At 35.3% G+C, this 27,779-nt stretch overlaps 3 protein-coding genes across 3 annotated transcripts; 2 read left to right on the top strand and 1 right to left on the bottom strand.

The window, feature by feature from the left end:
• On the top strand, nucleotides 1-24,380 carry LOC135839814 (F-box/LRR-repeat protein 16). The gene is made up of 5 exons (XM_065356025.1): nucleotides 1-954; nucleotides 9,800-10,091; nucleotides 11,845-12,040; nucleotides 17,812-17,960; nucleotides 21,420-24,380. Exons 1-5 carry the CDS (start codon nucleotides 193-195, stop codon nucleotides 21,566-21,568), a joined length of 1,548 nt encoding a protein of 515 aa, XP_065212097.1. The 5' UTR covers nucleotides 1-192; the 3' UTR covers nucleotides 21,569-24,380.
• Nucleotides 24,381-24,576: 196 nt separating this feature from the next.
• On the bottom strand, nucleotides 24,577-25,820 carry Polr3H (RNA polymerase III subunit H). Its single transcript, XM_065356026.1, has 5 exons — nucleotides 25,525-25,820; nucleotides 25,272-25,455; nucleotides 25,069-25,206; nucleotides 24,859-24,971; nucleotides 24,577-24,788 (listed from the first exon to the last, which is right to left on the bottom strand). The coding sequence occupies exons 1-5, from the start codon at nucleotides 25,633-25,635 to the stop codon at nucleotides 24,735-24,737; spliced, it is 600 nt and encodes a 199-aa protein (XP_065212098.1). The 5' UTR covers nucleotides 25,636-25,820; the 3' UTR covers nucleotides 24,577-24,734.
• A 317-nt stretch (nucleotides 25,821-26,137) lies between these two features.
• On the top strand, nucleotides 26,138-27,485 carry LOC135839816 (membrane protein BRI3). Its single transcript, XM_065356028.1, has 3 exons — nucleotides 26,138-26,393; nucleotides 26,506-26,729; nucleotides 26,813-27,485. Exons 1-3 carry the CDS (start codon nucleotides 26,318-26,320, stop codon nucleotides 26,942-26,944), a joined length of 432 nt encoding a protein of 143 aa, XP_065212100.1. The 5' UTR covers nucleotides 26,138-26,317; the 3' UTR covers nucleotides 26,945-27,485.
• Nucleotides 27,486-27,779: the final 294 nt, after the last annotated feature.

The raw sequence follows: 27,779 nt of genomic DNA, 5'->3' as shown, positions 1-27,779 counted from the left end.
TCGTTACATCATGCAGCAGACAGGAACAGTTAAGTCGCACTCGCAGTCCCTGCTCGTCGATGGTAGTGATTCACGGTTGTGTACGTTTTTGTTTTTCCTCGCTAATTCAGTCGTCGTCGCATTCGTCGAGCACCATGTCCATGTCGTTTATATCGGCATTTTTCACAAAAGAAGCAGATTACGATATGCTTCATGTGTAACTGGACGGTTATCATGTCCGGCCAAGGTGTTGTGGAAAGAGCTAGTGCCGAACTTTCGAAACGGATAAATGGTCTCAGCCTAAGGGTAGGCAAACAACACCGCAATGTCGGCAAATCTAGCAGCGTGATGGAAAGAATGACCAACGTATTTTGTGGCAACAGCAACAACAACAACAACAATAATAATAATAATAACAACAACAACAATAACAATAATAATCATCATAATAGCGGTTGCAATAATATAAACGTGAGTAATTCCACGAGCCCGGCAACAATGCCGGTTCTAACGGGCTCCGACAAGATCAGATGCAGGAGCGGTAAAACTCCTCAGCAGCTTCGAAGAGCCGTTTACATCAAATCCAGACCCATCACATTGAACGAGCTGTTTCTGGACGAAGAATTTTTATGTAAATTTTTTTGGTTTTTTACGTCAATTGATAGATCGAATTTAGCACGCGTTTGTTCTCGATGGAAAGAGCTTTTATATCGTAATCAGAAGTATTGGTCCGGTTTAGCGTTAAATGTGCATTGTAAACAGTTTCGACAATCGACTAGTTACGAAAAAACGAGACTTTACGCCTCTTTCATACGTAGAGGACTTCGATCTTTAGGAATGATCGGTGCTAAAGATGAAGATATCATCGATATGATGAACTATTTTCCTCTCGGATCCAAACACGTGCATTCGGCCATGTTGAAATGGTGTGGAATTTCCGATAAAGGACTGGAGAATTTCATGGAACATCTGACGGTGAGTTTGCTTGCATTGCATTATTTACCTTTAGAAGAACGCTATGGTCTTTTATACCGACATATTGCTGTTACTTGAGATTTGGGTATAGGTAGAATTTTCATTTGTAAATTTCCTACGACTGTTATGGAAAATACCTTTGCAGGTACTTCAATAGGTACCTACCTACGTAATTATCGTGCAAAGTGTTGCGCATTTTATGGAAAGGTAGGTATACATACAGGGTGCCCAGAAATATCGAGTACCCCTAAAAAAGTTTTCTACTAAAATACTTGGGTTGGTCACAGTGAATGATAATAATGATAGCACATGATTGGTTGATGGGCTGGAGAGATAACATTTCACCAATCATATGCATCTATTTCACGTTGCCAACCTATACTTTTGATGAAAAAGTTTCTAGGGGTACTCAATATTTCTGCGCACCCTGTAGATACATAATGACTTGGTTTACATAAAAAGTAGAGCTACCTACCTCTAAGTATCTACTCGTACATAATTGCACTGATTTGAAATTTGACGAAATAATACAAAAAAAAGAAGTGATGAAATGAATCCAAGCAAAAATTCAAAGTTGAAATATAAGATAAGTACCTACCTCATTAAGAAGTTATGCGTTTTCAGTTTTTTTTTTTTTTTTTTTTTTTTTATTTATTTCAAATCCTGAAAGTAACGAGAAAATAATTTTGATCGATTTTATATTGTATTAGTTAGCTATGGTTGTTTTCATTTATGAAGATTATTAGAGGTGTATGAAAGAGAAAGAAAATTGCATTAATTTATGAAATGCTTTAAGAAAGTTGAACGAAGAGGAAAATTCAACGAAAACGGGCTTATTGGGTGAAAACATTGGTACCTGAGTGGAATACCTATTAGGTACTCGTACCTACTTCAATCATGTTTATTTGCAAATTTTCAGTGAAATTTTTGCTATGTATTTTTGTGTAAGAATTTTAAAATAAAAACACTTGGAAATTACATTTTTCACACATTCTTCAGAAAAAGTGGCTAAGTGAAAATTAATTTTAAAAATTATTAGAATGATAAATGTATTGAAGTATGGTACTCGTATTTAGATCATTTTTTCGAAAATGTTTTGCCAAAATTTAGAATTTTTAACATTGAGCTTTCGCTAAAAGAAAGAAAAAAGTTGAATTTTGTTCGCAAATTTTCAAACTTTACTATTAAATTTACGTATTTTTGAAATAGTTTTTCAATAATATTCACTGCGCAGAGCTCCAATAAATTTTGAAAAAAATGTGACTCGAATATAGAATTCACATATAAAAAAATAAACTCCTAAAAAATGAAATAGGTAAGTAATTCAGTTTTTAGGTACCATCGTAACCTTGATTTTTCTTTTAAACGAATAGTTTTGTAGGATATAAGGTAGGAATCTATACTCTTAATGATTAAAAATTCCATCTTGATATTAGACCGGAAATATTCCTCGGAAGGGTTAGGTAATCATACTTTTGATTTTTTTTTCACCTTTTTTATTCGAGCTCAAGTGTTGTGTGTAAATTCCCTGTTGGTAACTTGAAAAGAGAACATAAAATATAGATTTCTCGCTTGATACAATGTTGCCACATTGTTCCCAAACGATATTTGGTTTTCTATCCGATATTACTATGCGGATATATAAGCAAAATATCGTCTCGGCGTAAATGGTGAGGAATATCTAGGTTACCTGAAAATAAATTTTTATGTATATAAATAAATACACTTGACAAAAAAAAAAAAAAAGTGGCGCCGTTATATTATATGTACCTATCTACCTGCAGTACTTTCGTTTCAAATTTTCACCTAATTTAATAACGCTTGGAAATTGAAAAGTACCTACATTTCGAAGACACGTATCTTGTCATTTTTTTGTCTACTACCTATACTTGTATGTTCTTTATTTATATTGTATAGATACACGAGTATTAAAAATCGTCGCAGAGTTTCAAATTAATAGGTAGCGATCGAAAGTTGAGTAGAAGTTCTAAATTGAAAGGTTAAAATTGAATTAATGACAGGTAATCAAACGTATACGAACGACGTGATGGATCAAAGAAATCGTTAAATATGATAACAGCAAAATACAATCATCATCTATTAAGTAGGTAGGTACGAATTGGCATTTTTCTCTTCAGACGTAAGTGTACATATAGGTAACTACACTGATGAAAGCGTACATTGGGTAATCGATGCCAAGTCCAAATAAACGAAACAATGTGACATAACACGGTTAAATTTAAACATGAGATGGATTTTTTCTATTGTTAATCTATTTTGTTCAAATGTCATTGATACCACGTCAATGGAGGTTAATATTCGGTCAATCGATTCAACTCATACCGCGCAGATTTATATATCTATCATTTTTGTTTTTATAATTGATTTTTTTTTCTCAAAACGATCAAAAATTTTACAATACAGCCAGGTGCCAAATGTATTGTGAATAAAAGCGCTGCAATGAGACGCCATGTATAGTATGTACTAAAGTATGAATATTCAACTTTCAAACCGTCACTTCATATACCTATAGGTACCTATATTAGGATAAAATCGAAAATGGAAATTTGAGCAGAGCACAAAAAGAAAACGCAAAATTTTTGTGAAATTGTTGAAGTTTTATTTTGGAGCTCGAGATGTACTTATACAGAATCATCTCATTTTAATGCAAAAATTAGAAATGACAAAATTACCAAAATAGTATATCTATGGTTTCGGAACATGCTGTTTCCAAAAATCTAATTTTTAATAGAATTAAGTAGGTAACGTTTAATAACTCAAGTACCTACCGTCTCGTTATACCTATATATATACATATAGCACGTCATGTCGATCAATTTTTGAAAATTTTTCATCGAGGATGGTGGGTAATAGGTATCTCTTAAATTCTACTTCTACAAGTTCATGCTTGTTTTCAAATTAGGTACCTACGTAAACGCAATGTACACTACAGTGTATCGACATATTATACCCGTAGCCTTACACTCGAGTACCTCCATAATAAGTCGTTTCACTTTTTTTTTTTTTTTCTGAAATAACTATATTATTTGCCTTTTAAGTAGTTTTAATGCATAAGTTATGTAAAAAATGTGAAACAATCGCACCATCGTCCGATTAGGTAAATTCTTTACATTGTTCTGATGTGAAATAGTATCGTGCTGGTTGTTTTCTCTTAATTTAAAATCGATAGCTAATTTACAATTTTTCACGTTTTCAGTTAGGTATAGGTAGGTAGGTACCTGCGCTATGGAAAATTTATTCGCCTCTGTAATTTATGTTGACGAAATTGTCGCGAAAAAAGGGTCCCCAAACAAGCGCCCAGTTTGTATACAGCTTATATACCTATTCAATATTAATTCTTTTTGCTAAATTATTGCTAATATAGTCGGGCCCTTAATAACTATGTACATATAAGTAGGTACTTATTCTTTATCTTGCGCTGTTGAGAGCCAAAAGTTTTCTCGTAGGTATTGATTTGGGGCAATATTAGTGGGTGAAATTTCAAAGTTTTCATACCTACATATTACTTATTGAAGTGAGTTTCGAAACTCATTCATAATTTTTATGAGAAATCGTAGAATAGATATGGGCAATTTAAACTATAATGAAAAACTATACAATTTTTGCGAAATTTGGCAAAATTCACTGAAAATTGCACGAGTATAAAATATCTCCAAAACATGTTAAATATGACGTGATAACACTTTTAATCAAATCATTTTCAAATCATATAAATTACCGAAACTCATAAAAAATGTTTTGAAACGTGGTAAAACCTTGCAAAAATTAAGACATGATAATAAGAATATGTACTTACCTAATTCCACCAAAATTCAACTAAAATGTTGTAGATACTTACTTATGAAGTAGGTAGGTACTAGGTAGGTACCTATTAAAATCATTAAAAATTAAAAAAACTGATCCCTAAGATTTTAGTAAAAGTTGTTTTTTTTCCCTCTTGTCCAGTCGGCAATACTAAGTATCTAAATTCCCTTCTTGTCCCAATACTCGAGGAACTTCATCCCCTTGTCATCAATTGTCTGGTCCAGTTTGTCTGCGTCGAAGTCACCATATAATCGACACCTGAAAAGGTGTCTGCCATATTGTACCTCTCCACATTCGCACAGATCGTCATCAGCCAAGTGCCATCTGTGTACAAGTAGGTTGGATTTTGAGCGTGTTGTCCCGCTTCCAATTCTATTCAGCGTTTTCCAGAGGCTGTACTTCAGTTTGTTTCCTTGGGGCAATGATTTGTTCGTAGTATTGCTACTTGATGCTGTGTTCCAGATTTTACAGCGTTCAACTTTGGCAGGAGCACTCAATTCAATCACTGTTCTCAGGAAACTGTGTCTAGATTTTAGTCTGCTCTCTGGTAATTTGTTGTAGCCATGCGTGGGGTGCAGGAGGCAGTGTGTTGCTTTAGTTTTCTCTGCTCTGGCAGCCACCTCCCTACCCACTTCCGGTGATGCAATCCCTGCTAGACAATGCAGAGCTGTGAGTGGAGTTGGTCTAAGGCATCCTATCACCAATCGGCAGGCTTCATTTAGGGGCACATCTACTTTTTTAGCATGTGCTGATCGTCCCTATGCTGGGGAAGCATATTCTGCAACTGAGTAACACGGCGCTAGTGCTGATGTGCGCAGGACCTGTGGTTTAGCTCCCCATCTGCTACCTACCAGCTGTAGGATCAGGTTTGTTCTAGCAGCCATTTTCATTTTGGTTTTTTCACAGTGTTGCCAGTAGGTGGGTGATCTATCCAGTGTCACTCCTAGATATTTGGGGTGGTCATTGTGATTCCGAGCAGTGTTTCCCCATTGGATGTTGAGCTGTCTCTTGGCCTCACAGTTTCACAGGTGGAATGAACAGGTTTCTGACTTGGATGGATTTGGCCTGAGGTGGTTGGCTTTATAGTATTTGTCAAGTTCTTCTATTGCTTGATTCAGTGTGTCTTACACCTCTACAAATGTGTCACACTGTGCTGTGAGCGTCAAGTCATCTGCATAAACAGACAAGTGCTCGGAAGTGTTCGGGGCACTTTGGGTGAGTTTGGGGTGTGGACAAGTGCTAGAAGATGTTCGGGGCAGTTTGGGTGAGTTTGTGGTGTGCACGAGTGCTCAGAGGTGTTCGGGTCAGTTTGGGCTAGTTTGGGGCAGGGCTGTTGGACACAAAATGTAAACGTATCGTTTCGTTTCAGTTGAGCTCTTTGAACCAAACTGTTTCGTTATACCGTTTTGTTTTGTTCCATAAAAGTGGTATCATTTCGTTTTGTGCCGTTTCGTGTTGTTTCGTTTCGTTTCGTTTCGTTTCAGCCAAAAAAGTGAGAAAAGCGGACATTTTTGTTAATAAATATAAAAATCGAAAAACTGTCTGAAAGTGCTAAAAAAATGTGATTGGGCAGCTATAACTTTGGGAATCGTGTTTTCCAGTCGCAATTTGAGTTATGAAGAAGAGACCTCCTCTAGAGGCTCTAAATGGATGTAATTTGAGTGAATTTGACAAAATTTGGTCGAAATTTACAAAAAAAACTTGCAATGAAAAATCGAAAATTGAAGAAACAGAAATGATTTGTTTCGTTAAGGTGCACCGGGGCAAGTCAGAATGATTTTTCGCAATTTCAACTTTGACCAGCTGTTACTCCCCTTCTAATGAACCAATATGGATCAAATTTATTATGTAGGTTCCCATAAGGGTTCTTAACCTATGGTAAAAATTTGAGCGTGATTGACACAGTAGCTTTCGCTCAGTGGAATAAAATATAAACTGTCCTGACTTACCCCAATTGGGGGAAGTCAGAACAGGCTAAACTTTGCAGAGGCGTAGATCACAAACCGAGCATCCTAGAAAAATTGCTCAAAAACAAAATTGTAGAGAATTTAATTCTCTTTGAGATCACTCCCATCAGATTTTCACTAGGACGCACGGTTCGTCCGCTATATGCGAAAAACTAAGAAATAGAAAGTCTGTATTTTAGACCAAATTCAAAATAAGTTCAAAACAACAACAAAATACAATTGAACCAAAGACATATAAAATGAAACTGAATTGCGAAAATTTTTATGCCGTGATGAAGTAGGGGTAGTACCCTCAAGTCACCTTTGGTGTCACTTCGCCAGATATAAACCTCTAGGCGCTAGAGCAAGTTTTCTAACTTACCCCGAATTCCAACTTCCCCCGGTGCACCTTATAACGTTTCGTTTCGTGTAATTTTTTATTTTTTTGATTCGTTTCGTTTCGTGTCTCGTTTTGTGTCCAGAGGGAAAAATTTCCATTTCGTTTCGTGTCTTTCGTTTCGTTTTGTTTTGTATTAACAGCCCTGGTTTGGGTTTGCACGAGTGCCCGGATGTGATCGTGGCAATTTGGGGCAAGTTCAGGGGTGTTGGTGGTAGTTTGGGCAAGTTTGGGATGTGAACGAGTGCTTGGTGGTGTTTGGGGTAGTTTGGGCAAGTTTGGACTGTGCACAAGTGCTCAGAGGTTTTTGGGGCAGTTTGGGCGAGTTTGGGATGTGAACGAGTGCCCAGAGGTGTTTACTGTTTAGGGTTGTTTGGGCAAGTTTGGGGTGTGAACGAGTGCTTGGAGGTGTTTGGGGCAGTTTGCTCAAGTTTGGGTTGTGCACGAGTGCTCAGAGGTGTTCGTGGTTGTTTGGGTGAGTTTGGGGTGTGCAAGAGTGCTCAGAGGTGTACGCGGCAGTTTTGGGCCAGTTTGGGATGTGCATGAGTGCCTGGAGGCGTTTGTGGCAATTTGGGCAAGTTCGGGGGTGTTGGGGGCAGTTTGGGTGAGTTTGGGGGTGTTGGGGGCAGTTTGGCGTGTTTGGGTTGTGCACAAGTGCTCAGAGGTGTTCATGGTTGTTTGGGTGAGTTTGGGGTGGTCAGGAGTGCTCAGAGGTGTTCGCGGCAGTTTGGGCGAGTTTCAGTTTGGGATGTGCACTAGTGCTCAGAGGTGTTTGTGGTTGTTTGGGCTAGTTTGGGATGTGAACGAGTGCCCAGAGGTGTTTAGGGTTGTTTGGGCGAGTTTGGGGTATGCACGAGTGCTCGGAGGTGTTCAGGGCAGTTTGGGCAAGTTTGGGTTGTGCACGAGTGCTCAGAGGTGTTCGTGGTTGTTTGGGCGAGTTTGGGGTGTGCAGGTGTGCCCGGATGTGTTCGTGGCAATATGGGCAAGTTTGGGGGTGTTAGGGGCAGTTTGGGTGAGTTTGGGTTGTGCACGAGTGCTCAGATGTGTTCGTGGTTGTTTGGGCGAGTTTTGGATGTGCAGGAGTGCCCGGAAGTGTACGTGGCGATTTGGGGAAGTTCAGGGGTTTTGGGGGCAGTTTGGGCGAGTTTGGGTTGTGCCCGAGTGCTCAGAGGTGTTGGTGGTTTAAAAATTTCTTTATAATTCTATGGTCAAAAATCTAGAAATAATTGAAAAAAAATGAGGTCTCAAAAAAAACAAGTTTTAAACAATAAAAACAGTTTTAAATAGAAATTATGTTTTAAACAACAATGTTTTTTTTCTCGGCATTTAAAACAGCTGTTTTAAACAATGTTTTAAACAATCGAGTTTTCGTTTTTGCCGCTTTTAATGATTTGATACTTGGTGGTTTTGACAGATTTTCATGCCATTTTTGTCATGTTTTAAGAATGCTTTGAGCAATTTGCGCTGATTTTTGCTAAATTTTCTTGATTTTCATCATTGAAAAAAAGGCTGATATTTCAAATCTTCAATTTGGGTCCAAATGTTGTGAAATGTTATTCTATCAAAGCACTGACTTTTTACTTTTTGTTCCTCGCCTGTACAGATGCTAAGTACTCTTTACAAATTTGGGGTATGATTTAAAAAAAAAAAAAACAAAAAGAACGCTGTGTGTAGGTATGTACCTACCTAGGGTATAAATAATGTGAGTATACAAACGCCAGAGATACATTTTGGTTTGGCTTGCGTTTGAATATAGAAAACTTTCATCAACCTTTAACAAACAAGGCAAAAAAATTATAATTTACCTACTGCGAATACCAGAATCGTATTTGTTCGTCGTCTTAGGTACTCATTTTCTTCATTAATCGAATGTTAATTATTTATGAGCGGAAATTGTTGTGTAGGGACCGCCCTTGTTGCATCGCGCATCGTCGTTGTGTGTACGCGTAATTATGTGTTAACAAGTCTCAGTTTTACTATTAATAATTTATCTAAACGTTGCTCTCACTTTTGTATTTTCCTTTTCAAATTTGCACAAGCAAATGGGAGAAAAAAATAAATGTAAAAATAGCGTACCTACTACCTACCTATTATACCTTTGATAAAAGATAAATATTCATTCTTGCTAATAGATTGACTCTCGAGAAACATTGAAATTTGTGTTGATGGTCTGATACTTCTACCTCCTAATTCTTACCATATGGTACCTAATTACTATGATCGTCATACAGGGTGAATTATTAGTGAACTGGTTTCTTCGAAAGGGGTAATAAGTACTCGTAAAGTAATCAAGATTATACCTATCTACATCATGTTCTGACTAATGGCGGTTGCATATCGATCAGACCACATGACACAGGACGATGCAAAAGTTCACAAATTTTTCCGAAACGTGGTACCTATGTACTTGTGAAATTTCCAAGGTACCACTGAATTAGCCCTTTCGTTTTCCCATTTTTGTTAATTAATTTATATAATTTTTTGGAAATTTTTATAAGCACTTACTTGAAAATGTATTACCTATTTTGGAAAATTTTTTAAACTAGTGTTCTTGTATTTCGTGTCTGTCTTTGCAATTTTATCGATTATTTTCTTAGTTACTTTACATTTTTGATAATTTGATCTCCCTTATCAACACTCAACGACTTATCGTACAATTACTTGGTATTTTTCGCAGGCTTGCTACGAATTGGAACTATGCGGATGTAACGACGTTACCGAAAATGGTCTATGGAATAATTTACCTCCGAGACTAGTGTCGCTGAAATTAGCCGATTGCATAAATATATCGGACGAGTCAGTCGGCGCAGTTGCTCAGATTCTTCCGCATTTATGCGAATTTTCTCTTCAAGCCTATCATGTGACGGACGCTGCGTTGGGATTTTTTAGCACCAAACAGAGCCCCAATTTAAATATATTCAAATTACAATCTTGTTGGGAAATAACCAACCACGGCATCGTTAATATCGGTGAGTATCGTTTTGTTTGTTCATTTACTTAGGTACCTATTTATTTTTTTATGCAAAACATAATTTTTTGAACCAAGAAAACTTTTCGAAAGTTCAAAGACCGTTGAAAAAATATCAAAATATTTAATTGAAGTTGAAACTTGTCGTACGTATTGGTTTTTCGCCCTTTTTCCGATCCTCAAAAAATCATTGATGCCTGATGGCAGCTTTGAGTTGTTTGTCCTGCCTTCACTTCCACTTATCCATCAAACATTCAAATTTTTTGGCTTTTTCTGTAGCATTTTGTTCGTCAACTTTAGAAATTAAGCTTTTCTGCGCTCTTGAATTAGAGCAGTATCGGTAATCGTATAAAGCTATCGAAAAATATTCAATTTCAGAGCAATTTCCTTCGAGTCTCTAATCTGGCTTACGGGATTACGATTACATACTCGGCATTCCTCGACAATACCTACTCACTCTCAGTATCGTCTCGTCGGGTCTCGGCGAAAGCTGCTACATACATATACTGGAACTCGAACATATCATCTACGGGGTTGAAAATAAAAAAATCTGAACAAAAAATACTACACATAAAAGAGGGTGAAAGCTGGAATACGCGCGTTGTTGATGCGTCTTGGTCTTGTTCTGGCTTCTGGATATGTATTCGTATTATGACGATATGATACGGTACCGGGTGCTGCTGGCTTGCTGACGATCAGACGAGACGAGGCTTGCAGTGCTAGCTTGGTAGCACAAGCACAGCACAGCAGCACCACACAGGTCCACCTTCAAACATTGATTTATCCAGAAGCAGTAGTTTCGCTGTGTAGAATGTACGTGTGACGTCATTGAAAGTTGAGTTTCCCCTTTTTTGTCTCATGCATTATTTATCTCGAACCAACTTTTAGCAAAATTCATTCATGTTTTTCGTTGCTGCGATATTGAATGAAAATTTCCTCCGTTCCAGCTGAGCTACGTTTTCAACTTCTTTTTCTCCCTTCGTCGTTTCTTTTACTTTTTTCTTTTCGCTTTTAAATAGGTACCTATACCGTCGGGTTCTCGTAGTTTTTTTTTCACTTCCACTAATTTCCTTGTTTTTATCGTGATGATGGATGAAAATTCGTATAAATGGTGCGAAATATGATTTTTTAAAACAATTTTTCTAAATAGGTTCTATTTCACGAATTAAAATTGAAATTACGTATAAGTTATGATTATGATATACCAAGTACATTTAACATTACACTACATACCTACTTATGGTGATTTGAAAGTCGCGTTGAAACCGTAGATTAATAATGTAAAATAAAACGTATTAAGCAGTGCAGATGAGGTTTCAGAATGCTTAACCCTAACAAAAATATCAGCACAAATTCTTGTCATGAAATGCAAATGCCTACGTAATGTGAAATCCATGTTGGATGGAGTATTGATCTGTTGATCCTTTAGCATTTTTTTTTGAAAGTTCATTGAGAGATAGCTCAAAAGTGGTCTCCCATATTCCCTCTTCGATAAAAAGAGGAAATATACCGTTTAAAAAAAAAAGAAAAAAGAAAACGTTCGAGTACTCTCTATAATTTCCCAAACATCCGGTACCTACCTACTTATACAATAAGTTGGTATATTGAAGTATTGATCGTCAGGTTTGAAAATTATCAACAGTTATTACTCGTGTGAAGTATAGGTACCTATACCTATGGCCAGTGTTTTGTTATTTGTTCTTTATATTTTTGAATGCACCTATCTAATAAAAATGTATTTTTTTAATTTTCAGTACATTCACTGCCGAATTTAACAGTTCTGAGTTTATCAGGATGCACGAAAATCACAGACGATGGTATCGAACTAATTGCAGAAAATCTGCGAAAATTACGATGTTTAGATTTGTCTTGGTGTCCTCGTATCACCGACGTTGCATTGGAATATATCGCGTGTGATTTGACAGTTTTGCAGCAACTCACTCTCGATCGGTGAGTACAAAATACGAGTAGTAAATAGGTACACGCATAGATTATAGCGAGTGGGAATAGGTTTATTCTATAGGTACCTACTGATTATAGTCCGGTACATGAGAATAGGAGTAATTGCACCTCCCTCCCCCGGGGCCGATCCTCCGGGACAACTTTTTTCTTAAAGGGGACATCCTAAGGAACATTTTAAAGCAAACTTGACGAAAAAAAAGTTGGCCTTACTTACAAAATGGCGGCCATTTTGATTGACAGGTCAGCCGAAATCGCAAATTTTGCGATTCAACATGGGACTTGCACGAAATTTTTCAAACTTTACAAAGGTAGATCGAAAGATCATGCAAAAATTTATCACCTGTCAAAATTTCAAGTGCTGAAGTGCGTTTTTCGATTTTTGGTGAATTTTTGAAAATCGAATTTAGGCCAAAAATGAGGGAAAAAATCAAAATTTTACCAAATTGACCAAGAAAGCTGAAATTTGGGATATACCCTATTCTCGACATGCCAAATCGATTGGAAACGGTTTCAACCCGTTTTGAGCAGTTCTGGAGCCTCCAGCAGATTTTTGAAACTCGAAATTTCCACAAAATTCCATGAAATTGGAGTTGTAAAGCTGAAATTTATTCTAAAAACTAATTTCAATACGCTACGAAGTACTGCAGGTAAATTTAAAAGTCGTTTTGGAGCCTCCAACGACTTTTTGAAAATTCCTGAAGTCTCCAGCAGGTTTTTGAAACTTTAAATTTTCACAAAATGCCATTAAATGGAGATGGAAAGCTGAAATTTACTCTGCACTCCAATTTTAACATCCTCTGAAGACGACTTCAAATGGGTTTAAGTCATTTTAGAGCCTCCAGCGACATTTTTGAAAACTACTGGAGCCTCCAGTAGATTTTTGAAACTTGAAATTTTCACAAAATTTCATTAAATGGAGATGGAAAGCTGAAATTTACTCTACACTCCAATTTTAACACCCTCTGAAGACAACTTCAGGTGAGTTCAAGTCATTTTAGAGCCTCCAGCGACATTTTTGAAAACTACTGGAGCCTCCAGTAGATTTTTTAAACTTGAAATTGCCCAAAAATTTCATCAAACTGAGATGGAGAGTCGAAATTCATTCTGAAAACTAATTTCAAGACGCTACGAAGTTGACTGCTGGTGGATTTCAAGTCGTTTTGGAGCCTCCAGCAACTTTTTGAAAGGTTGTATGGCGTTTTTTTGGAAAATTGAAATTTCCTAAAAGTAGATGGAAGCTTCAAAACCATCAGAAACCACCATGTAGCCTACGAAGTAAATTTCAGCTTGCCAATATAACTCCATTTGATGAATTAATGTTGGGGAAATTTCAACTTTCAAAAATCTACTGGAGGCTCCAGTAATTTTCAAAAAAGTGGCTGGAGGCTCTAAAATGACTTGAACTCATCTGAAGTTGATTTCAGAGGGTGTTAAAATTAGTTTGCACAATGAATTTCGACTCTGCATCTCCATTTGATGAAATTTTGTGAAAATTTAAAGTTTCAAAAATCTGCTGGAAGCTTCAGGAATTTTCAAAAAGTCGTTGGAGGCTCCAAAACGACTTTTAAATTCACCTGCAGCACTTCGTAGCGTATTGAAATTAGTTTTTAGAATGAATTTCAGCTTTACAACTCCAATTTGATGGAATTTTGTGGGCATTTCGAGTTTCAAAAATCTTCTGGAGGCTCCAGAAGTGCTCAAAACGGGTTGAACCCGTTTCCAATCGATTTGGCATGTCGAGAATAGGGTATATCCCAAATTTCAGTTTTCTTGGTCAATTTGGTAAAATTTTGATTTTTTCCCTTTTTTTTGGCCTAAATTCGATGTTCAAAAATTCTCCAAAAATCGAAAAATGCACTTTAGCACTTGAAATTTGGCAGGTGATAAATTTTTGCATGATCTTTCGATCTACTTTTGTAAAGTTTGAAAAATTTCGTGCAAGTCCTATGTTGAAACGCAAAATCTGCCATTTCGGCTGACCTGTCAATCAAAATGGCAGCCATTTTGTAAGTAAGGGCAACTTTGTTTTGGGCAAGTTTGCTTTAAAATTTTCCTTAGGATGTCCCCTTTAAGAAAAAAGTTGTCCCGGAGGATCGGCCGGGCGGCCGGGGGGGGGGGGGGTTGAAATTACTCCTATTGTCATACCTATACTGGACTATTGTGATTAAGAAAATAAGAACAGAAATACAGGATGTACCGGCCGTACCTTGACGAATGACTGTCTTTCTTCCCTCAATAAGCTGCCCAATGGGCGACTCATCTCAGCTCTCACGTCACATGAGAAACTAAAAACTTTTCTAATCGTTTCCCTAATACGACCTTATGATTATTTGATTATTTATTATCGTATTTTACTATTTTTTGAACAGAGCTTGTCTTGTAAAATCGAACAAGATTAATTGCACGCATAGGTATAATAATGTGAAAATCTATTAGGCTGAGTAACGGTTTGTTATCTAGAAAGCAGGTATAGGTAAATTAATATTTGGCTATGTGCGCATATAGGTATACTTGATATCTACCTACGTGGGAGAATATACCTACTCGTATTCAATATCGTGTCAGTTGTCGAGAACGTTGAACTTATTTGATTTGTTGATGAGTATTGAGTATTGAACTATAGAAATGGATTATAAAAGGTGTATGACATGAGAGGTTGGCGCTAGTAGAAGGACAAGCAGAGGAACTTCAATAAAATTACACCCGCGTCTGCGCTAATACATATCGAGTGAGTATTCGAGTATACCTTTACCTATACATAAGGCAAATAAAATTGTTCGAAAACGAAAAAAAAAAAAAAAAAAAAAAAAATAGAAGTAAAAAAATAAGGAAGAAGTTCAGTGGCGTAGCCAAGGGAAGGCAAAGGGGGCTATGACTCCCCCTTGCGAGCGAAAATTTGAAAGAAAACATGGGAAAATGGACGTTTTTTTGTTGTTCGGACCGATTTTTTCTACAAATTTTCGCTTTCGCTTTCGCTCGAGCAGTAATTTTGCTTTCATTTTCACGAAATCACCACACCATTACGATGGGTTTATAGAAAATTACCCCTCATTTCGATTTTTTATGCCTAAAAATTTGGTTTTGCCCCCTCCTTGAGAAAATCCTGGCTACGCTACTGGACTTGAAGAAAAATTCTGAACTAACAAAAAGTTACATTAATTATACCTAATTACGTAGCCTATACCAACTTGAAATTAGTTTTTTTTTAATTTTATTTAAAAAAATCATCCTATGTGCTTATTTTGAAAATGCGCATTTTAAAATCTGATCTTATTAGTCGTCAATTGCAAATTTATTTTATTTTATTTTTTTTCATTTATAAATGGTTTTTTTCTTCGTTGAGGTCCTATATACTATACTTACCTACCTTGCTACCTTCCCAAATACTCGGTCATCGACGAAAAATTATTTTCTTATAGTCTTTTCCTTATTATTATTAATTTTCTTCTTTTGTTGGAATAATTGCGAATGAAAATGCGAGAGCAAGCACTCGCGAAAGATTGAAATTGCTATTTAAATGAAATTACGATTGCGACGCTTCTATAATGGAATGGAAGTGGCAAATGGTTCGGGTGGTGGTATAGGAAGAGGAACGTACTATATTTTGATGTTAATAATTTGCGCTATAAATGTTATCCAATTTCGATGAAGTCTCGCAATTCTGATTCTGATTAACGTTAGTTGGTACCTACCTCGTGGCTCGTATACCCCTTCAAAAACTACGTAATTTCAGTGAAGTCGGTTAACTATCTACGAGTACATTAGTTTATCGCAAATCTGTAACACAATAATGACACACTTCGTATCGGTAGGTCCACACAAATTTTGATTGTAAAGATAATAACAACTTGAACCACCAAAGTGAATCAGTTTATTGGACTTGGTCGATTTTTTCAAATTTTTCACTAAGTAGGTACCTATTGTTTTACATGGCAGTGTTGGGAGGAAATTTCAAGTCCCATCGTTTCTACCCTATTTTGTCCTTCAGGGCCTCAGGGAGAGGAGGAACGTAACTCCGAGATCAATAATGAAAGAACACGATCAAATTTTGTGAATTATTTCTCTACACTTTTTTAACCTTCGAAAATCAATGTTTTAAAATTTGAGCTAACAAAATATTTAACTACATATCTACATATCAGCAAATATTTTTCACATCACTATGCCTGTAGTTTTCATCTTTTTTCGAACGGTGTCGCAAAATAAACATTGAATGATTATCAATGTATTTTTCAACTGTTGGGACGAACCTTTTCGATCGATTTTTTTTTAATCTCCTTTTCTGTATTCAGCGAGTTGAGGTATTCGATTTTCACTTTACTTGCGTACCTATACGTACGTAAATTTTGAATGCTCTTAGGGATTTCTTGAAAAATTGCGGACTGCAAGGGTCAAATGAACAATATTCAAACCCAAATTCGACATAATAAAAAAATTCAGCCGAGAGAGGCTGTCTCAAGGGCAGAAAACGTAGTCGGAAAACATTTTTTTGATGTTTAGTTATGCGCCAGGCGCCATTTTAAAATTTCAGAATCGATTTTAAAGGTCAAAAGAGGGTGGAAAAATTTTAGATGCCTAAAGTAAATTGGCTGAGTAAGCGAGTATTTATGCTGGAACATTTTTGAGTTGATGGGCTCCAGAATTTTTCTTATTGTAAGTGGATTAAGTACTGAAAAATTTTGGTATACCTAGGTACATTCCTGTAATTAAACCAATTTTTGTACTTTTTTTTCAACACTTAAAGGTACCTATTTGATATTTTTGAACATCTTTTGTGCAAACGATTCAATCCGTACTTATTACAGAATACCTACAGTTATTACTCACACTTCTTTCAATGCAAAAAAGTAAAATAAAATAAAATAAAATAAAATAAATGAAATGAAATGAAATACACTTCATAATTAAATAATAGTAGTAGACCAAGTTAAATCTGCAAATATAAACGAAACCATAGATGCACTCGTGATTCCTATCGTGTAATCAATAGAATTTCATCCTCTGAGAAGAAAAATTACAATAACAAGAAAATATAGATACACTTTGTAACTATAGTTTACAGTGAATACTCAAAGAAATATTTGCCTATAATCCCTGCAAATATAGGTAGGTAGAGGTACCCAGCATATATTTCAGTTCAGCGATATAGTCAGGGAAATCACTTGTAGTTTATACTTCAAAATTGGTTTAATTTTTTTTTCTCCGATTGAAAATTATTGACAACGACGTGAAACAGTAGCGCTGCGCAAATTACGCTTACAACCGAATAAAAGTTTTTCTAGAATAACGAATCGGTTACCATGGTTACAGCTTCCAATTTAATCATTGCCGCGCGCTGTTCTGCCCTGTTCTCTTCGTTCTCGTGACCACCTACACAACTTTTCAAGTTCATCTCGACCCTGACGTAGCCTAGCTTTCGGAAAGCAAATTTCGATTTGGAAACTCAAGTCACATACTCGCGAAAACAGTGTAGCTTTTTCGATATAGTTGGCTCTGGACAGCCTGCATTAGTATCATCACTGTAAATATGTACCCAAATACAGCGGTTGCTGCTGCTCGCAGACTGCGCCGCAATAACTTGTGCTTTATACGCACCATCTACCATATCATCTATTATCTGCACATGCATTATATTTATCTACCTAGGCCTATATGTAGGACAATATTTTTTGCAATTTCGTTTTCAGTTGACGTATTTGTATCTACCTATAGGTATTTATACTGGATTTAATTATCTAAAATGTACTCTTTTTTTCCAGATGTGTGAATATAACGGATATAGGAGTTGGTTATTTATCAACGATGCCATGCTTGCAAATCCTATTTCTCAGATGGTGTTCTCAAATTCGCGACAATGGCGTCCAGCATTTAAGCACAATGCGCAGCTTAGAAGTTTTATCCTTAGCTGGTAAATATACATTATTTTTTCTTTGTACAAAAACTACAAATATAGGTACCTATACCTACCTACCTATATTCGAAGCGAGAAGCCATTGCAAATGTTTTCATTCGATATGAAGGACTGAATAATAGAGGGGAGATGTAGAAAAGAAAAAAATCTTTAACCAAACAAACAAACAAGAATTTTCATCAAACGTTGAAAGAGGAGGATAGGTATAGAGGGGAAAATGTTTTGAAAACGAATGCGTACCTATAACTACCTACAGTGTGCCCAGAAATATCGAGTACCCCTGAGAAAGTTTTCTACTAAAATACTTTGGTTGGTCACAATGAATGATAATAATATGTAATAGCACATGATTGATTGTTAGACTGGAGAGATAAGATTCCACCAATCATATGCATCTATTTCACGTTGCCAACCTGTATTTTTAATGAAAAACTTTCTTAGGGGTACTCGATATTTCTGGGCACCCTGTATATAGTCCGGCATATGACAAGAGGAGTAATTGCACCCCCCCCCCCAGTCGATCCTCCGGGACAACTTTTTTCTTAAAGAGTACATCCTAAGAAACATTTTAAAGCAAACTTGCCCAAAAAAAGTTGGCCTTACTTACAAAATAGCGGCCATTTTGATTGACAGGTCAGCCGAAATCGCAGATTTTGCGTTTCAACATAGGACTTGCATGAAATTTTTCAAAATTTACAAAGGTAGATCGAAAGATCATGCAAAAATTTATCACCTGTCAAAATTTCAAGTGCTAAAGTGCGTTTTTCGATTTTTGGTGAATTTTTGAAAATCCAATTTAGGCCAAAATTGAGGGAAAAAATCAAAATTTTACCAAATTGACCAAGAAAGCTAAAATTTGGGATATACTCTATTATCGACATGCCAAATCGATTGGAAACGGTTTCAACCCGTTTTGAGCAGTTCTAGAGCCTCCAGCAGCAGATTTTTGAAACTCGACATTCTCACAAAATGCCATCAAATTGGAGTTGTAAAGCTGAAATTTATTCTAAAAACTAAATTCAATAGGCTACGAAGTACTGCAAGTGAATTTAAAAGTCGTTTTGGAGCCTCCGGCGACTTTTTGAAAGTTCCTGAAGCCTCCAGCAGATTTTTGAAACTTTGAATTTTTACAAAATTTCATCAAATGGAAATGGAAAGCTGAAATTTACTCTACACTTTAATTGTAACACCCTTCAAAGACGACTTCAGGTGGGTTTAAGTCATTTTAGAGCCTCCAGCGATTTTTTTGAAAATTACTGGAGCCTCCAGTAGATTTTTGAAACTTGAAATTTCCCCAAAATTTCATCAAACTGAGATGGAGAGTCGAAATTCATTCTGCAAACTAATTTCAATACGTCACGAAGTTGACCGCTGGCGGATTTCAAGTCGTTTTGGAGCCTCCAGTGACTTTTTGAACAGTTGTATGGCGTTTTTTTGGAAAATTGAAATTTTCTAAAAGTAGCTGGAAGCTTCAAAACCATTTGAAACCACCGTGTAATCTGCGAAGTAAATTTCAACTTGCCAAACTCCATTTGATAAATTAATGTGGCGGGAATTTAAAGTTTCAAAAATCTACTGGAGGCTCCAGTAATTTTCAAAAAAGTCGCTGGAGGCTCTAAAATGACTTGAACCCACCTGAAGTCGTCTTCAGAGGGTGTTAAAATTAGAGTGTAGAGTAAATTTCAGCTTTCCATCTCCATTTGATGAAATTTTGTGAAAATTTAAGGTTTCAAAAATCTGCTGAAGGCATCAAGAATTTTCAAAACGTCGCTGGAAGCTCCAAAACGACTTGAAATTCACCCGCAGTACTTTGTAACGTTTTTAAATTAGTTTTTAGAATAAATTTCAGCTTTACAACTCTAATTTGATGGATTTTTGTGGGAATTTCGAGTTTAAAAAATCTGCTGGAGGCTCCAGAACTGCTCAAAACGGGCTGAAACCATTTCTAATCGATTTGGCATGTCGAAAATATGGAATATCCCAAATTTTAGCTTTCTTGGTCAATGAAATTTTATGAAAATTCAAGTTTCAAAAATCTGCTGGAGGATCCAAAACGTCTTGAAATTCACCTGCAGTACTTCGTAGAGTATTGAAATTAGTTTTTAGAATAAATTTTAGCTTTACAACTCCAATTTGATGGAATTTTGTGGGAATTTCGAGTTTTAAAAATCTGCTGGAGGCTCCAGTAATTTTCCAAAAAATTCGCTGGAGGCTCTAAAATGACTTGAACCCACCTGAAGTCGTCTTCAGCGGGTGTTAAAATTGGAGTGTAGAGTAAATTTCAGCCTTCCATCTCCATTTGATAAAATTTTGTGAAAATTTAAGTTTCAAAAATCTGTTGGAGGATCCAAAACGTCTTGAAATTCACCTGCAGTACTTCGTAGCGTATTGAAATTAGTTTTTAGAATAAATTTTAGCTTTACAACTCCAATTTGATGGAATTTTGTGGGAATTTCGAGTTTTAAAAATCAGCTGGAGGCTCCAGTAATTTTCAAAAAAGTCGCTGGAGACTCTAAAATGACTTGAACCCACCTGAAGTCGTCTTCAGAGGGTGTTAAAATTAGAGTGTAGAGTAAATTTCAGCTTTCCATCTCCATTTATTTGATGAAATTTTGTGAAAATTTAAAGTTTCAAAAATCTACTGAAGGCATCAAGAATTTTCAAAACGTCGCTGGAGGCTCCAAAACGACTTGAAATTCACCTGCAGTACTTCGTAGCGTTTTTAAATTAGTTTTTAGAATAAATTTCAGCTTTACAACTCTAATTTGATGGATTTTTGTGGGAATTTCGAGTTTCAAAAATCTGCTGGAGGCTCCAGAACTGCTCAAAACGGGTTGAAACCATTTCCAATCGATTTGGCATGTCGAAAGTATGGTATATCCCAAATTTTAGCTTTCTTGGTCAATTTAGTGAAATTTTGATTTTTTCCCTCATTTTTGGCTTAAATTGGATTTTCAAAAATTCACCAAGAATCGAAAAACGCACGTTAGCACTTGGAATTTTGACAGGTGATAAATTTTTGCATGATCTTTCGATCTTTCTTTGTAAGGTTTGAAAAATTTCGTGCAAATCCTATGTTGAAACGCAAAATCTGCGGTTTCGGCTGACCTGTCAATCAAAATGGCCGCCATTTTGTTTGTAAGGCCAACTTTTTTTGGGCAAGTCTGCTTTAAAATGTTCCTTAGGATGTCCCCTTTAAGAAAAAAGTTGTCCCGGAGGATCGACCGGGGGGGCGGGGTGCAATTACTCCTATTGTCATATGCCGAACAAATAGGTATAGAGACGAAAATGTTTTGAAAACGAATGCGTACCTAACTACCTATACAAATGTTAAACAAAACAAACGAATGCGTGTATTTCCAGAACTTTTACTCGTCATTCATCAGCGTCTCAGCGTCTGCGTACACCAATAATTACTACCTATTCCTTTGATAATTTTTCATTTCCTGTTTACAGGTTGCCCTTTGCTGACAATGGGTGGTTTATGCAGTGTAACGCAAATGAAAAATTTACGCGAATTAGAATTAACAAATTGTCCAGCCACGACACCAGAACTATTTCAATATTTGAGAGAGCAGCTACCTCGTTGTGTGATTATCGAGTGAAAATATGAAAATAAAATCACAAATTCATTTCTAGCTGATGACTGATATTGACGACAATGGAATGACATTCGTTTTCAATACCATCAGAATTTAGTCTATTCCTCATGGAAAGCGTACCTACTATCGATTTTACGCTTCGAGTGATTTTGATTTCCATAAAGCACGAAGCGTTCAGATTAGCATTTTTAGCTTTTCTGTGTAAGATGTGTTTACGTGTACCTATGTGTAAAGTATTCTATACACTTTTGTAGGTAGTATGTATGAAAATACATACTTATAATGTACCTCCAACTATAATGTACTGCATACCTGATGTTTTCCTCTCCAATATTTAGTGTTTCTCTTCGTTGATTTTTCTCTCTTTTTTTAAATTTAATTTTTTTAATATATGTATTGTATGTACTATGTACTTCGTGTTTTATGTTTAAACTATATTTCGAATACAAAATGATGAACAATTGAACATAATAATATTATGTTGTATGTACCTCTACCTACGATTACGAATGTATGAAAGTAGCAGATCGAATTAGGTAGGTCTAGGTGGTATATTATGTATGTTGTATCGTGACTTGTATTGGAGGGATATGTTTCAATTTTTTTTTTTTTTTTGTACGATGTTTGTACAAATATGTATGTGCATATGCATTTGTGTACATTGCGACATGCATATAAGATACTTATAATATTTTTTCCTTTGTTCGAATCGTTATCGCTTAAATAGGATTCTGGACATTTCTCAGAGCATAATACATATGTATTCAACAAAAATACAAAGTGTGCTCGAATTTTATAAAAAAATTTCTCGATTCACTGAAAATTGTAATGGCAAAAATGAAAATTTAAAACCCTATACTTGATGTTATTCGCATTACAAGTTACGAACGACACTCGTTAGTATTGGTTCTACCTAGATCCGTAGTTAGTTACCTATATCCGTATTTTCATCTTTTTAGCACAATTGTACAAATTTGTAAATCATAGATTATAAGCGTCGTTTTTTCACCATAATTGCGAGTAACATTGATTCCATAATCACGTTTTGTTTTCAAACATTTGTTTTTAAAATGATAATTCTACCGAACATCGATGTCTTTTAATTTCAATTTACGATGAAAGTGTCATTTCGTTTGTTTTTTCTATTGCAATATGTGCAGGTACCTATCTTATTTGTTTCACCGGATGCATGTTCGGGTTTTGCATCACTGTGAATTCTTAATGTTTATAGCCTTTATTTAGCTCTTGAATAAACCTGTCATTTCAGTTTCTCAATTACTTATAATTATGTACTTACCTATCTATCGTCTATAATGAGACATTTTTCATTAAAATTATAACAATTTACAAATGATAGGCTTTAAATAGGTACTCGTACCTACTCTCGATACAAATGTTTGAAGTTTAAAGGGGTTTAAAAACGCCATGTAATCAATTTTTCAAATTCACCTTCTAATTCTGCACCTGGCTGTACATCATGTTAAAGCTTGAAGACGCTGTACCGAAAAAAATGACTATGATGCTAGTTGAATTAGTTATTTCTCTTTTTGAATATCACATGTTGAATCACTCATTTTTCTATTTTATCACAATTACAAAATTCTTGTACCGAAAAAGTCATTTAGTTACTACATTCATTTATGGAACTTCTGGAATATTTTTTATATTGATGTACATATTGATGAATAGAATACTTATAGGTACTTAGCTACTTACTTACGTGATTTGAAAAAAAATCTCATCATCATACGATGCCAATAAAAATTTTGATTTTTTTTTTTTTTGTTATTGGGTAGATTTATTGTTAAACTTTCAATTTGTCTGAGTCGACAGTGACGTAGGAAGTTGAAATTCACTGTCGGGGAGAGGAGGTTACCTCTTGAAAATTCCGACAGTAAGATTAAAAATTTTGAAAAACTAGCTTGTTTAGGATTTCTCCTAATGCTGCTCTGTAATCATTCCAGATATGTACAATCTGAATCACAAATCTTAAATTTTACTCATCACTGATGAATTCCAACTTTGCCGATTCAAAATTCCCAATTTCCCAATATCAGCTTTTCACACTCCTCTAGGACTCTCTCTCCTATGTTGCTACGTCCTTGACCTAGAATTGAAATTTTTATTTTTTTTTTTATCCTCGTAAGACTGATTTTTCATTTTGTTTGAACTATCAACTGTATTATTTACAAACGTTTCAAAAAAATATTATTTTTTCTCTTATTTTGAATTTTTTATCTTTCTGTCTATCAAAATTCATATTTTTTAATGCAGGGAAAGATTAAGATTCATTGATTCATTGAAAATATATCATCTTAAAGCGATGAAATAATTCTATTCAATAATAAATACTTTTTCAAGTATTATTTACAGTGTATTTTAACAAATATAATGAAAATGATAAATATTGATTGGTCGGAGCAACGCAATCGCATGTCGTATTCGTAAATGTTTTTATTAAAAAAAGAACAAAAAAAAAAATAAAGAATCAACACAATCTACTCCGTTTACGTATTAAAATTTAGTACTCCATACTCATAAGTACTTTTTTCTTTCTTTTTTTTAAATGTGTACTAATAAGTTGTTTGATTGAATAGTTTTTAAAATTGAAAATAGAATTTGTATAATTTCTTAAAAAGCGTATAAAGCCTTATTTTAAAGACAAGTTGAATAAGTTTTGTACCTTAAACGTTGAATCATTGTCATTTAATGCAAAGTACATACGTTGTCGTTTAATAATTTTCTACAGTAAGTGATATAGTTTGTTATGGGTTATGAACTGAATTATACGAGTGAATAAATATTTCCAATTGTACGACTTTCGCTTTTTCTACGCTCTATTCAGCAGTAACATATGAAAAATGATGACAAACATAAGTATCAAAGTATACTAATGAAGAATAAGGGACGAAACCAATTCTGTTGGCGATGAAAATTAAATAGTCGATTGTCATACGTAATTACACGCGTACGGGTACTTCGTAAAATAGGTAGTTTTTTTCTATGGGGGGGGGGGGCGGAAGAAAAACCACATTGAGAACTTGAGGGGAATCGGCGAGCCTGCACCGGTCTCGAGACAGAGCGATCGATTTTTTTTTACAAGTTCGAAACGTTGGACTTGTAAAAAAACACAGCCATTTGCGTATTCAATATTTCCAGCAGCGAATTTTCACATACCATCCCACCAAGATAACACTCCTAAACCGGGTTCGTTTATGCTACCCTGAAAATGAAAAAGAAATATTTAAAGCCACAATAAAAAGTGAAAATTCACGCTCACGAACGATACTAACGATTAATAAATACGGCGTTTTGTTTTCCGGCACGGATTTAACTTCGTTAGTTTTCACTTCAGGAGACGTTTCCATGAATAACTCGTTCATGATACGAAATTTAATTTTTTCACCTGAAATAAATTCAAAATTTTTCAAAAATTGATATAAAACTCAAATCGGATAATACATAATATTCATTCAGTATTCATTTAAATTGCGAGCACTCACCCACATCCATATACAAGTTATGTTTTTGACCTAAATTTTCATATTCCCATATCCAGGCTTGCTCTTCTTCATCGAATTTCGAGGGATGCTGCAAACACGATGCTGGGATTTGTATATCATCAAAAAATCCCAATGTAACTGAAAAATCAAGTAATTATTTACACGGCTATCGTGAAATTCATAAAGTAAACTCGGCGGCTTACCTTGAATGCCTTGCTGAGTACAGCTTTTTATTTTTCCAATTATTATCTCACTCATGAAAGGTCTGAATACTACGAATCTGTACTTGATTTTTGAATGGTGGGCACCCTCGCCGGGAAATATGAAAGATTCGTTGATTTCTAAAAAGTCGAATAACGCGATACATAGACCAACATTAGGAACAACCTGCAAGTAAAAGTTTTAAGATTATTTATCCAAAGATAATTTAAAATCTATGATAACTCAGGTGGTTACTTTGTTGGATAACTTTTTATTCAAAGCATCTGATATTGAAGATTCCAGGGATTCTGAGAACAACGATGGTTTGATTTTCACCACATCATCGAACTCCACCAAAATAAACATGTTGTATAATTCTTTAAGGTTCTCTTCAGTTTATAAAAACTTCACAGCAGTATTCGTCACTTGCACTTGATAATTATTAATGTAAAATATAGACAGCAATGTAAAATGTTTTGAAAAATTTTGAAAAAAATTTGAAATAAACACGAACACGCCGTTCTTATCATTCGGTTTCCCCGTTCTCCCTTCCCTTCCTTTGTCCAATGTTTACTCGATTCAAAGTTTTTCTGCCTGCAAATTCAAAACTTCTTTCTTGAGGGAAAACCCTGAAACATTAAATTTCTAATAAAAAATAAAAATGGTGGATAGTGTTTTGAAAAAACAAGCACCATTGAAAATTCGAATTAATTCTTGGACTTCTTTTTTTTCAATTTCCGGCTTACTTCAATCCAATCCAATTTGACTGAAACGCTCCAAGCGGATGCACGGTTAAGCTTCCATCAGACGAGAAATCTTACAAGTTTCTGTAGTGTTGGTAACATTGAGATGATTCATCTCTTATCTTATCACAATTTAATTAAGAAAACGATAAGGCAATTTTTCTAAAGTATTCTAGCATTTAAAAGTGATTAAAACGCGAAGTATTTTTGATTTAGTGACGAATAGTACGGAAGTTATAATCATTCTCAATAATCAATTGACTAGATATACATCTTCTAGACTCGAGTTGTAACTTTCATCATCAATGGATCCTTCAGCTCCTCCTAATCTTGAAAAGCCACCTCCGTATTCACCCACTGATCCGAAAGTTCATGGTGCAGGTAATGTATACAACTAATGAAAATCGTTAACATTATTTACATACATATGTACCTATTCTTATTTGGAACTATTTTGTGTTGATTTTTAATTCATTATCGATTGTATTGACAGGAAACACGCAATATCAACAATACGGATACCCTCCTTATCCACAACCGCAAGCATACGCATATCCACCGTATCCTCCAGCGCAAGCTTCTGTTCCTCCTGCATTTGTTTGCAGTTCTACAGCCAATCTATTAGGCCCTCGTGCATGCCCTCAAGGTGCATATGGAACGAATGTCAACATACAAACTAGTGAAATCGTTTTCGTCGGCGGTTGTCCCATCTGCAGAGTAAGTGTACCTGTATCACGCGTTGATCATGTTGTAATAAATTGTAAATTTAAATTGATGTATTTCTTCATGGTGTTTTGTAGGTTGGCGTTTTAGAAACTGAATTTTCGTGCGCTGGAGTCCTTTGTGCGATTTTATTTTTCCCTCTCGGTGTGTTATGTTGTTTAGCTATGCGTGAAAAACGTTGCAGTAATTGCGGAGTTGTTATATCCTAATTTCCAAGATCGGGTGATGATTTTTCTATTGGACGCACGACGTTTTCTACGATATTTCTTATTCTTTCATTTTAAATTTGTACCTGTTTATTCATTATGTTGCTAGTGTTCGAGCATTTTAAACGTTTTTATGCCTCTATGTATTCAACTTTTGAACTTCGTTTCAACGTTTAATCAATCCGTTAGATAAAATAACGTTTTTGTGATTTTAATATGTACATTTACAACATTTTCACACTTTAGAAACATTGAAGTACCAGCGAATAGTAATCGAAATTCAGGTGATGAGATCTGTGCTGGATATTAAAAAAAAAAAAAATGATCGTTTCAAATTTTGATGGATCGTTAATTTGATTTCCGTATATCGTACTCTATCGTGCTAGCAAATTGATTTTTGAGGTGTATTTAAATTTAATTATTATATTTATATATGTACTTTTACCACCCCGATTTTAAAAACTTTACTTGTAATAACAGAAAATTATGATATTTTTGATGTTATTCTACTCCTTTTATACATTATACATTTTGTTACCTTGAATTTTTATTTGTAATTATTGGTGAAAAAAATCTCTGCGGGTAATTCAATAGAATTCTACGAATCACCCGCATGAGCTTATCGATTGTTAGATAAGTTGTAATTATTTTTGAGTGGCATGGACTCTATAATAGTTCGGTTTCCATTTTTTCAATTTCGTAACGTAAGATCGATATCTTTCAATGATACAGTAAGCTCAGTCTTGCTCTCTCATAGCTTATTCATGTGATTTCAGTGTCACCTTACACATTACTATCCGCTGTAGGTAATTTGCAATGTTACGGTCATAATCAGTGT

This window comes from Planococcus citri, chromosome 3 (assembly GCF_950023065.1).
Source record: "Planococcus citri chromosome 3, ihPlaCitr1.1, whole genome shotgun sequence".
Lineage (NCBI taxonomy): Eukaryota > Metazoa > Arthropoda > Insecta > Hemiptera > Pseudococcidae > Planococcus > Planococcus citri.
This window is presented reverse-complemented; position numbering and strand designations above follow the sequence as displayed.